General features: G+C 43.6%; 2 protein-coding genes across 2 annotated transcripts in view; both read left to right on the top strand.

Moving 5' to 3' along the window:
- The window catches only part of LOC109199848 (uncharacterized), an 827,125-nt gene that overhangs the window by 749,701 nt on the left and 64,123 nt on the right, over positions 1 to 13,301 (top strand). The window lies entirely within an intron of this gene.
- LOC109199852 (NLR family CARD domain-containing protein 3-like) overlaps positions 1 to 13,301 on the top strand; it is a 54,802-nt gene that overhangs the window by 8,887 nt on the left and 32,614 nt on the right. Inside the window, exon 2 of the mRNA XM_025898745.1 lies at positions 3,815 to 3,972. Within this exon, the coding sequence (XP_025754530.1) occupies positions 3,930 to 3,972 (43 nt within the window). The 5' untranslated portion in view covers positions 3,815 to 3,929. The remainder of the gene's footprint in view (positions 1 to 3,814; positions 3,973 to 13,301) is intronic.

The following is a 13,301-nucleotide window of genomic DNA, read 5'->3' as shown; positions in this document are numbered from 1 at the left end:
GATGCTCCGAGTGTTAAGTTCATGACTGGAAGTAAGTTTCCTTAAAAATGTGTTAAATATATTTATTTTCCGATCCTGATGTTTGCCGCGGCTTTAGTTACTTTCTACTGCGTTGTAGCAGCGCATTTTTTTAACCTCGTGCTTAGAAGCATGTGCCGCTTGCTGCCGCCATTATGAAATAATTTTATTCAGCTACACGATGGCGCCAAAGTCCCTTAGTTCACAGTTAGAGTGGATGTTTCTGCTACGAGTTCTTTCTGTGTTTGGAGCAAGAGATGTAACATTGGTATAGTTTGAGTCATATGTTATGTTATGTATATATTCAGATTGATGTGTTGGTTTATTTCATCTAGGTGGCAATAAAACAGCTGGCTGTGACAATCCAGCAAAGTGGAAGCCTCTTGTCCTCCTTCCTGTATCCTGACCGATACACCATCTTGTTAGCTGCTGAACCTACTCCGCAACAGTTGTTAAGTCCTTAAAGTCATATTCTTTTATTGTTATGACTGTATTTGAAGCTATTTTTATTTTTGTATGATACCTGATTTATATGGAATATGGCTGAAGTAAACTAAAGTCTAAAATACTTAGTCATTTGTTTAATGATAATTTAACATTATATAATTCACATATAAAACTATGAATTGTAATTTTAAATGGTTTAAAAGCATGTAGAATAGCATATGTAGGCAAGTATATTTCTCCTTTTTTTTATCAAGAAGCAAAGACAAAAAGGAAAAAAAAAAAGAAACTGGGCAGGGTTCGGTGGTTGAATCATCCGTCCCCACCAATGCCAAAACCAAATCTATGCCCTTGCACAGGAGTGAAGAGGATGAGTGGTCAAGCCTGTTTAATTTTAACGTTATAAATGAAGGTTAGGAGTGGCGACCTTTGGCTTTGTGGATATGTTACCTTCCTGATGAAGCCCTTTCTGTTATTGTTGAAGTGAACAGTCACATTATTCCAGCACACACTCAATACTCATCATAATAGATCCAGATCAGGCTTTCCAAACATCACAGGACAGATCCAGAACAGGCGCAGCAAAAATAGGGGCACCGTTTGCTTTACTTGAACACATTTCATTGGTCTTAAACTGAAAGCAGGTTAACCCACTCTTCTCCTGACATATCTGAGGGTTTTGAAGCGAGATCGATCAACTGTAGACCAGACAACAAACGACGGAGGCCCAGAAAAGTACAATCAAACGATGAGTTTATTGACAACGGAGAACAACCGTCAGCATATGGCTTATTTGCTCTGACAGAAATACACTGAGTTCTGGTTTTATAGCATAGAGGATCACACCCCCACATACACGTCAATACAGGTCAAAAATACATTATGTCCAGTCATTGTTTACAGACAAGGGTACATCTTGTACATCTCTAATAACTATGAACAGACATATAACTTCTCTTTTTGATAACACCTTCCTTTTAAGGTAATAACTTCAAGCTTCAGGGCCTCTAAGGGCTAATAATGGACCCTCGTCCTCAATCACTAAGTAGACAGAATTGCAGCAGGTCTCAAAGAAAAGCAGAAGACACTTGGGCCTTCGCTCAGGCCTGCTACTAGATTTATGTGTATTGTAAGCATGCATGCAATTAACCTGCTATGTTCTCATCTTCCCTCAACATGTATCACCTGGACACTCTCACCAGTGAAGCTTAAAACCCTCTTGGATAGAACATCAACTCTAAACAAGCACAGTTATGCATTGTGTATAGAATGAACTCAACCTGTGAATAGAATGAATGTGATGACAAACATATTCAATGCAATATGAACCCTGTAAACAATATTACTGATAAAATAATACTGTAGAACATGTTATTAATGCATTTATCATAAGGCAGAGTATATGGCAGCAATAAAAGAATCTCTAAATCCCAACAGTTTCTTGTGTGATAACCTAATTATTATGAAGACCAGGATCTCTCCTTCCAGCCTATACTATTATACTACTCTATACATACTACCAAAGCTTCTCAGGTACTTCAAAATTGAGAGGTTTGCAGATTCCTGTTGTTTCTGGATTGTTTTTCCGCCTAGTGTCAAATTATTTAAATCCGTGAATTTTCATTTGCTGATGTAGGAGGCTGCTTCTGCTTCTCCCCACCGCAGGGAAAACGGTAACATCACCTGGGTCTGGGCGCAGTTTCCCCCTCCAGGGGCAAGGGTACCTAGACCCGGGGCTTAGAGTACGCTTGGGGAGTGTGATTGTGTGTACAGCGTCTCTTTATGTCCGTCTCCACGTTGGGTGAGTGTTGAGTAATTGTATATGAGAGCATGAGGGTGGGAATAGATGTTTGTATCTGTGTGTGCCTGTTTGTCTGTGTCTATATGTCAGGTTGGGTATCAGACGCCACCTCTCTGGGGACATCTCAGGCCCTCCAAGGTTTGGAGGCCCATCTCCCCCCACCACTTCCCCTGCCGGTGGCAGACGCCCTCAGACATCGGTGCGTTGGTGGTTCTTTGTGTCCGGGGGTGGGCGCCCAGGTACCCACCGGCTCACTCCTTGGCGGCTGCTTATCGGGGCCTGGAGCCTGGGGCTCGCTCGGGCCACTTCGGGGATGGGGTGCCCTCGGCCTCTCGGCCCGGGGCTCGGTCACTCAGGCACAGCTGGCTGCCGGCGGAGCTCACGGGCACGTCACTGCAACCCCCCCGGCTTCTGCTCCGCGGCTGCTGAGTGACCCCTCATCTGGGACTCTCCTCAGCTCTTTCTGGGATAGTGGCGCGGCTGCCCCTCTGTTGGTCTTCCTTGGTCTCTTGTGTTCTGGGGGCCTCTGGATGTCTGGAGTTTTGATCTCCTCCATACCTGCTTCATGCCCTGGAGGACGGGGCAGTGGCCCCCCACACCCTCTAGCAGATCATTACATGAAGGAACCTTTTAAAAACAAGCGCGTTCATGCTCACAGGTGCACACACGGGTGATCACACACACAAACTACACCCTTTTTGGCTCCTACCTCAAAGCACACTGTGCGCTGTCGATCTCACGTGCTGCACAATAATGTTTAATATTTAGTATTTACTGTCATATTCCCATATATCATTGTGATGTTGTTTATTACTCTCGTTTTCTTCTGCTTGCTTTCTTTTTTTCTTTCTCAACAGGTGATCCAGGTGATCGATATATGTATTTTTTGTCTGCTTATTCTGTTGGTTTTTGGTTTTTGCCCTTTTTCCCCATCCCTCTTCTCAGCTGTTTTTCTTTCCCTCTTTCTTTCTCCCCTTTCTTTCCACCAGTCAAGTCTGTCCCGTATTCAGCAAGTGAAAATAAAATAAACAATAAAAGGTGAATCAAATGGACCATTACGGCAAGGCTGGGATGGTCCATTTGGTAAAGTAAATCCGTTGGGCATCTTTCTTCGCCTTTAGACAATAATTCTGATGGCAAAAGAACCAAACGGGACAGGTTAAAAAAAAAAAAAAAAAAAAAAAAAATCTGTGAATTTTCATTTGCTGATGTAGGAGGCCGGGGGTCCATGTTATTATCTAAAGTCATGTTAATGTCTTCAGGCACTGATGTTCCACAGCCTGGGGTAGATGAGAACTAAAAACATAAAAAAAGAAAAAGATATGGTCTTAGTGACAATAACTGAAGGGACCCTGGGTTATATGGATGGATGGATGGGGGGAGGGATGTATAGACCAGTTTCAGGCCTCAATGGTGTTCACTTAAAAGTATATGAACTCTGTTGGTGTGTGAATGCCATTAAAATAAAAACACCTGTGGCCTTACTTTGTGTTTAGATGATGGTGCTGGTGGAGCATGCTGTCTAACATGTCACTCCAAAATCTCCCACAGGCGTTCAGCTGAGATCAGCACTTCATCTTCATCCTCATCAGAGCATTCAGCAGTTCTACTGACATCCACCTCTGCATTAGAGTTCACACTGGACCATCCTCAGGTTTATGTTGTAATGATGGATGGACCTGTAGAGGAGAAGAAGATGGGATCAGCAGGTAGGAGATCAGTAGTTGGTCTCAGTACATGTTAATGAGGCAGAAACACATGCACTCCAAGCTACCCAATCATAGCTGTTGTTGTTTCCATGGAGAACCTGCTGCTCTTCATCACTCAGAACCTTAATGTCAGGGTGGCTGGACTGGAGATGCCCTAACTCCTTACAGGGTGTCACACGGTTTTCTCATAGAAACTCTGAGAAGAAAAAAAATCTGATCTGGATTAAAAGAGATATTCATTCAATTCAATTCAATCCAATCCAAATTTATTTATACAGCGCCAAATCACAAAGACAGTCGCCTCAGAGTACTTTATGTTATAAGGAGGACCCTACAACAATACATACAGAGAAAAAACCCAACAATCATATGACCCCCTATGAGCAAGCACAGTGGTAAGGAAAAACTTCCTTTTAACAGGAAGAAACCTCCAGTAGAACCAGGCTCAGGGAGGGGCGGGGCCATCTGCTGCAACCGGTTGGGGTGAGAGAAGGAAGACAGGATCAAAGATATTTAATAACAGATTAAATGCCATGTTGAGGCTGTCATTTTTAGCATCTACATGAATGTTAACATCACCCACAATAATTATTTTATCTGAGCTGAGCACTAAATCAGATAAAAAGTCTGAGAAACCAGACAGAAACTGTGCATGTCCCAGGTGGACAATAGATCATAACAAATAAGACTGGCTTTTGAGTTTTATAGCTGGGGTGGACAAGGCTAAGCATCAGGCTTTCAAATGAATTAATAGTCTGTCTTGGTCTTTCGTTGATTAATAGGCTGGTGTAAAAAATTGCTGCCACACCGCCCCCTCGGCCTGTGCTTCGAGATTTCTGGTAGTTAGTATGACTCGGGGTTGTTGATTCATTTAAACTAACATAATCATCCTGCTGCAACCAGGTTTCTGTAAGGCAGAGTAAATCGATTTGTTGTTCAATTATTAAGGCATGTTCTAACAGAGACTTGGAAGAGAGAGGCCTAATATTTAATAATCCACATTTCACTGCTGGTTTTTAGTTTAGGTTTTTTGTCTGTTTGGGAGCTGACAGAGACTCAATGGAGATGGGGTTTTGGGGGGGTAACAGGAGGAGAGAAGCTGCAGAGAGGCGTGTAAGACTGCAACTCTGCTTCCTGGTCCCAGCTCTGGATAGTCATATTTTGGGGGGTTTAATAAATTTGTCCATATTTCTAGAATGAGAGCTGCTCCATCCAAAGTGGGATGGATGCCGTCTGTCCTAACAAGACCAGGTTTCCTCCAGAAAGTTTCCCAATTATCTATGAAGCCCACATCGTTTTTTGGACACCACTCAGACAGCCAGCAATTTAAGGAGAACATGCGGCTAAACATGTCACTCCTGGTCTGATTGAAGAAAATAAGAACAACCCTAGGTTTCTCTTCAGCACTGTAGCCAGGCTGACATAATGTACCACAGGCCTTCAAGCTGGCTGTAGTTAAACCTTTACTTAAAAAGCCATCCCTAGACCCAGCTGTCTTAGCTAATTATAGGCCAATCTCTAACCTTCCTTTCATATCAAAAATCCTTGAAAGAGTAGTTGTCAAACAGCTAACAGATCATCTGCAGAGGAATGGCTTATTTGAAGAGTTTCAGTCAGGTTTCAGAGCTCATCACAGCACAGAAACAGCTTTAGTGAAGGTTACAAATGATCTTCTTATGGCCTCTGACAGTGGACTCATCTCTGTGCTTTTCCTGCTAGACCTCAGTGCAGCGTTCGATACTGTTGACCATAATATCCTATTAGAGCTGTACAATATAAAGCGCCTTGAGGCGACTTTTGTTGTGATTTGGCGCTATATAAATAAAATTGAATTGAATTGAATAGAGCGATTAGAACATGCTGTAGGTATTACAGATACTGCACTGCAGTGGTTTGTATTAGAGATGGACTGATCCGATATTATGTATCGGTCCGATACTGACCTAAATTACTGGATCGGATATCGGAGAGAAATAAAAAATGTAATCCGATCCATTAAATATCACGAAAGCACCTCACAAAACTTGCGACATGGCGTAACTCAGCTCATAAATTAGCACGTCGGAGCAGTATGCGTCACGTGATAGAGCAGCTGTGGCGTGCAAGACCTCTCGGCGATCTGGTTGAGCATTTGGAGCCTCGCTACCAACCGGCATGTCATCTCCGAGAAAGTTATCCCAGAGAGAAGTAAAGCAAGTGTGTAAGTTCATCTCTGAATGTTTGTAAAGCATTCCCACGTTAAACTTAACAACCGATATATGAAGTGACTGCCTCTCTCTCTCTCCCTCTCTTGCTGCTACTTCAATCATGAAACTGATCAATGATCGGCTGATTGGCTTTTCTGTCGCGACTCCTGTCTCTCTTGTTTGTTTTTGGCCCCACTTTGCACCAGAAAGAGGAAACCAGAGCCTAACCAGCACGTTTAAGCTTGATAAGCTGTTGTTAGAATTTATTTAATATTACTTTCTACACCAGGATCCTTTTCGATGTAGCTGATGGCTGGTAACTGTGCAGGGGTGGGTCTAGCAAAGTTTAGCCAGGGGGGGCGATAGGGCATTAACAGGGAAAGGGGGGCACAAAGACATACTATTCTTTCTTATTCTCATTTAAAAAGTCTAGCTTTTAATAAATAATTATCTGAATCTTACACCCAAAGTTTTAATCTGATGTAAAATGTATAGAAATCCATTACTGTATATAGTAACTATTGAGTCTAATATACCCTAGTAAGCCGGATCAAAACAATCCCTGATAACGACTATGTTGAGACTGTTCCTTCCCATCCCATGCAAGGCCACCTGGGTTGTCTGGTAGACTGTTTACTTAGCCTGGCAGGGCGAAGGACACTGTCTCCGCTGAACTATGGACATGCACACACATACACTTACACTGATAAGCACACACTCATCCCCCTCCCTTTCCAAACGCCTTCGATGCTTGTTTCCTGTGGGGGAACACGGCGGGTCTACATGCCGCGCTGGAAAGATAGCGCTGTGCGAGGCGGCTGCTGGGTTCGCTTCAGATTACTCCTCACCCACCACCCAACCCTGTGGCTTGTTATGTCTTCACAATGTTGTGCTGTGGACATTTATGTGCTTTTCTGTGCAGAGGAGTTTTTTTGTTTCCTGTTCTCATGCTGTCCTACCATGGAAGCATAGCATGAGAAGGGGTCTCTTTTTTTTCCTCTTGTACTTTCCCATTGTAATGTACATTTCAATGTTTTTTTCTCCAACGCTACCAATCTCCGACTTGTATTCCCATGTAATGTCTGTGTTGTGTATGTAAAGTCGGGGGGGGGGGGGGGGGGGTCCCATTTCACTGCAGGGCAACCTGCATGTGATGAATAAAGTTTTGATTGATTGAAGCTATAGTATTTTTTCCTTTGGGAAGGTACCATCTGTGCAGTCTGCAATTCTGTGGAAGAAAGATGTTGATTCTATTTAATTATTTTAGAAAAATAATTGATTTCTGTGCATTTTTTATTTATTTATTTTTTTTTACACGTGCATTAAATTACAGTTGATTACGTCGATTAAGCATCGCGAGGCGGAGGGTGGTTCCCTATTATTTTTGCTCGGAGTTGGCAACCCTATTAGTTAGGTTGCTTAATATTTCCGCTAAGTACTCTTTAAAATACCAGAATAGGGAGGATGGTGTAGGTTTATTAGATTGATCAGTATTGCTGAACTATAAAATGTTTTGGGTGCTGTGTATTTTTTGCATACAGGTTTAACAGAATAGCTTTAGCTTTTTGTTTTTTTTTTAAACTTGAGTATGAACTTATACAAAATGCAGCAAGATATTAAAAAAACAGTTTTATTGATTAAAAAATACACTATTGGATTCATATAGGTATCAGCAGATATCCAAATTTATGATATCGGTATCGGACATAAAAAAAAGTGGTATCATGCCATCTCTAGTTTGTATCATATCTATCTAATAGACTTCAATTGCTAGGACCAATTCTCTTTACATTATACATGCTTCCCTTCGGCAGTATCATCAGAAGACATAGTATGCATTTACACTGCTATGCAGATGACACGCAGCTCTGTCTATCTATGAAACCAGATAACACACACCAATTAGTTACACTGCAGGAATGTCCTAGAGACATAAAGACCTGGATGGCTGCTAACTTTCTGCTCCTTAATTCAGATCAAACTGAGGTCATTTTACTCAGCCCTGAAAATCTAACCAGATTCTTACTCTGGATGGCATTACCTTGGCCCCCAGTAACACTGCGAGGAACCTTGGAGTCATTTTTGACCAAGATATGTCCTTCAATCCACATATTAAACAAACATGTAAGACTGCTTTCTTCCATTTGCGCAGCATCTCTAAAATTACAAATATCCTGTCTCAGAGTGACGCTGAAAAACTAGTTCATACATTTATTACTTCCAGGCTGGACTACTGTAATTCATTATTATCAGGATGTCCTAAAAACTCACTGAAAAGCCTTCAATTAAACCAAAATGCTGCAGCAAGAGTCCTGACAGGGACTAGAAAGAGAGAGCAGATTTCTCCTGTTTTGGCTTCCCTTCATTGGCTTCCTGTTAAATCCAGAATTGAATTCAAAATCCTGCTCCTCACATACAAGGTCTTAAATAATCAGGCCCCATCTTATCTTAATGACCTTGTAGTACCATATCACCCTATTAGAGCACTTCGCTCTCACACTGCAGGCTTACTTGTTGTTCCTAGAGTATTTAAAAGTAGAATGGGAGGCAGAGCCTTCAGTTTTCAGGCCCCTCTTCTGTGGAACCAGCTTCCAGTTTGGATTCAGGAGACAGACACTATCTCTACTTTCAAGATTAGGCTTCAAACTTTCCTTTTTGCTAAAGCATATAGTTAGGGCTGGACCAGGTGACCCTGAATCCTCCCTTAGTTATGCTGCAATAGACGTAGGCTGCCGGGGATTCCCATGATGCATTGAGTTTTTCCTTTCCAGTCACCTTTCTCACTCACTATGTGTTAATAGACCTCTCTGCATCGAATCATATCTGTTATTAATCTCTGTCTCTCTTCCACAGCATGTCTTTATCCTGTCTTCCTTCTCTCACCCCAACCGGTCGCAGCAGATGGCCCCGCCCCTCCCTGAGCCTGGTTCTGCCGGAGGTTTCTTCCTGTTAAAAGGGAGTTTTTCCTTCCCACTGTCGCAAAGTGCTTGCTCATAGGGGGTCATATGATTGTTGGGTTTTTCGCTGTATCTATTATTGTACGATCTACTGTACAATATAAAGCACCTTGAGGCGACTGTTTTTGTGATTTGGTGCTGTATAAATAAAATTGAATTGAATTGAAAATTGAATATGCTGTGGAAGAGAGACAGAGATTAATAACAAGTATTATTCAGTGCAGAGAGGTCTGTTAACACACAGTGAGCGGAGAAGAAACACCCATTGCATCATGAGAATCCCTCAGCAGTCTACACCTATTGCAGTATAACTAAGGGAGGATTCAGGGTCACCTGTAGTGAGTAAGATGTTTTGGCTTTGTGGAGGGCTTTCTTATAAAGCAACAAACTATTTCTCCAGACTAAATGATGATCTTCTAAATTTGTGACACGCCATTTCCTCTCCAGCTTACAAGTTATCATCTTTAGGCTACGTGTTTGAGAATTATAGCATGGAGTCAAATACTTTGATTTGAGGCCTTATTTTTCATAGGAGCTACAGTATCCAGAGTCATACGTAGTGAGGAGGTAAAATTATTAACAAGATAACTGATCTCTGTTGGAGTAGTGTTCAGGCAGCTGCTCATTGTGAGTTTGAATCTGCGTCATTAATATAACTAAAACCTAAAATCCAGCCTTTCATAGAAAGCTCCTTACTCTTGAGACATTGTCAGAATTTAAGCCGTGTGTTTGTTTCTTATATGTTGCTATTGATCAGCTATGTTGCTGCCATCCCATGTGTGTCATGGTCCTGGGTCATTTTGACCCAGCGTTCTTAGTTTTCTTGTGTTTTTGTATTTTGTTCTTTATTTATTCTATGATTCCTAGGTTGTTCAGTTTTGTTTATTAGATTTATGTGTCCCCCTCCACGTATCTGTGTGCCATGCCTCGTTTCTCCTCCCTGTGTTTTATTCCATGCTTTCCCCAGCCCGCTATGTCTGTGTCTATGTCTCTTCCCCTCTGATCTGCGTCTCTGTGTACTTCCTGTTTTACGTTGATAGCCTCCCGTCAGTGTACTTCAGTGTTGTCTTTACTCCTGCCGTGTCTCGTTATGATTATCTGTGTCAGCTGTATTCCCCGTGTATTCCCATGTCCCTCGTTATCCTTCTGTGTATTTATGTCCATGTCGCGTCCTCCCTCATGACAGTGTGCCCCTCTGTGTGTGAGTCAGTCCCTTTAGTATCTCCCAGTTTAGTTTCATATTATTTTGTATCGCCTTTAACTTCTGTCAGCAATAAAGCTGTATTTTGAGTTCAGTCCTGTTTCCCTTGAGTTTGCGTTTGGGTCCAATTCCTGCCTGTACACAGCCTAATCATGACAATGTGCAATATTTTGGTCTCAGTGGAATTACCATCCCCACCCTAAATCACCATAGCCCCTCCACCCTTATTTATTTATTTATTTATTATATTATATAACTGCCCTTGTATACAGCCCCACAATGTTTCTGTTTCAGTGTTTCTACACATACACCATGTATATAGTTTACTCACATATATGTATACAGTATACATATATGTATATTGCTTTTTTTCCCCTCGTTTTATATTGTTTTCTTTACTTTTGTACCTTTGTGGTCCAGCTACTGTCACAATCAGTGTTTTGGTTTATGTGTAAGTCCTGTAGGTTTTCTAAGTTCATTCTATCATGCCTAGGTTGTCATTATAGTTCTTTGTTTGTTAGTTTCCCTTTGTGTTTTCTACCCCTGTATTAAGTCTCCTCTGTCCCATGCGTTTCATGTCTGCATGTCATTTGTTAAGTTCATGTTGTCATGTCTCTCTCATTGTATTTCCTGTTTCATTTTGAAGAGGTCATGTGTTCATTGTGGTTAGTCTTACTCTTCTACTGCATGTCATTATGTTCATTTGTGTCAGCTGTTTTTCCCCATGTGTTTCCACTTCCCCTGATCACCACCTGTGTGCTTTTAGTCTGTGTGTGTGTTCATTCATGCCTTGTCCGAGCGTCTGCTATGCTACCTTGTCTCCATGCCAGGTCTCTATGTCTATGTCCATGTTCCAGGGTTTTGTTATGTTTAGCTCACCCAGTTTAGGTTATGATTTAATTCTGTCTTTGCTTTAGTTTTTTCATTGCTAAGTTCAGCCTTCAATAAACGGCTCGCTTTCAGTTAATATTAAGTCTTGTTATTTTGCGTGTTCGCACTTGGGTCCAACTTCTTCACTCCCTATAGTCTGCCTCTGCCAGACTGTGACAGAATGCTCGGACCATGACGGACCCAGTGACACCAAGCCCCTCGGACGGGCTCCGAGAGAGGTTAATTCAGACTGTGAAGGAGTTATGCGGCGCGTGGTGGGAGCTCTCGGAAAGAGAGGCCCGGGAGGAAAAAGTTTATCAGCTGCAGGGATGTTTTGAGGCATTTCCCTGGTTGTGGGAGGTGATACACCCTCTGATAGCAGATTTTCTCCACACCACCCTCCAACTCCATCCAACACACCAGCTGGCCAGTGTGCGGGCTGAATCTTCCCGGGCCCGCGGTGACGCAGCACTCCCTTCGCCGGCTACGGGAGTAAAAGTCGGCGCTCTCAGACTCTCGCCTGTCACCATGCCCATGTCACCGCAACGGGAGGCTACTTTCATGGCAGCTGTTACAGCGCCTGCCTCCACAACCACTGCTTCTAGAAGAAAACGGCGTTCACGCCGGCGGCGTTCCCGAGCAGCGGAGCAGCTTTCTTCCTTTGGTGAGAGTGATCGTGTTTCTCACATTCCGCTCGAGCATTCAGCTCCCAGGCTTCCGGACATTGCACCCTCAGTGAGTAAGACTGTGCTTCCCTCCGTGGACTTTGATAAACCTGAATCCGTAGATTGGGACTCAGCAGACTTAAAGTGTCAGGGTTCTAAGGCAGTTAACTCAGTAGCATCTGTTTCTGTGCCTGTTGTTCCTCTGAGTAAATCTAGTGTTAATGAGCGAGCAAGTCATTCTTCTGTTCTGCCTAAACCTGGTAATATAGAGACAATTAGCCATGTAGCTACTCATAGTGACTGTCTTACCTACTCACCTGCTCTGTCACCAGAAATCCATGACTGTAACCTTATGGGCTCAGTTAAGTGTTGTGTTCCACGGTCTGACCATTTGAACTCTGTGCACCAGGCATCTAACTCAGTCTCCGCAAAGAACGTTCAGGAGGCTCCTCACGAAACACCCTTTGGTGTTGTTTCCTATGGGACTGCCGCTCAAACCCGGGACTGTTCAGTGCTTCAGCTGGTAAATGTAAATGGCAACAGAGTGCCACCTGCCATGGTTAAACTAGCTAAGATGTTTGGACTGCGTCAGAACTACTGAATCAGGTTGAGTTTTGTGTTCCGCAGTCATTCATGTATAAACCAGCTCACCCTGCCTGTGTGCCAGTCCCTGTTAACACCGAGTTTACACCTCAAAAGACTGTGGTTGAAATTGTTACACCTCTGGACTATGCAGCCCACCAGCCAGTTCATTCTGAGTTGGTCTGTGAAGACGCACTTGCTTCTGTAATCACCCATTCTGAGCCGAGAGTTACTGACCCAGAGTTTACTAAGCCTGAATCTGTCCCCATAATGACTGTGTTGAAGGCTGCTACTTATGACATGGACAACTTATGTACAGAGTTGCTGGAACCAGCCCACCATAAGTCATGGTTTGCTGAAACTGCATTTGGTACCATTAACCTGGTCTACCCAGTGACTGCTACTGTTCCTGTGCTTCGCTCTCCACCTCCAGTTCCTGTTTCCAGGGCAGCTCGGGCCCAGCTTTCCCTTGCACCCGTATCAGTTCCTCGGGTGAGGGTGGCTGAGGTCCAGCTGGTCCCTGCTTCTGTCTCCAGCCTGGTAAAGGCTCCATTCATCCCGGCACCCGTACCTGCTCCTCGGGTGGGGTTGATGGACACCCAGCCGTTGCCTGCACCTGTTCCGGCTCCCCGGGTGAGGTCAGCTGTGACCCTGCCGACTCCTGCACCCGTCTCAGTTCCTCGGGTGGGAGCAGCAGAGGTCCAGCTAGCTCCTGCACCTACGCCGGCTCCCAGGGTTAAGGCTGCAAGAGCCCAGTCTGTCCCTGCACCCGTATCTGTTCCTCGGGTGGGGATGGCTGGTGTTCGGCCAGGCCCTGCACCCATTCCTGTTCCCCGGAGGAGAGCAGCCAAGACTCAGACACCTGCTC

The sequence above is a fragment of the Oreochromis niloticus genome, linkage group LG15 (assembly GCF_001858045.2).
Source record: "Oreochromis niloticus isolate F11D_XX linkage group LG15, O_niloticus_UMD_NMBU, whole genome shotgun sequence".
NCBI lineage: Eukaryota > Metazoa > Chordata > Actinopteri > Cichliformes > Cichlidae > Oreochromis > Oreochromis niloticus.
This window is presented reverse-complemented; position numbering and strand designations above follow the sequence as displayed.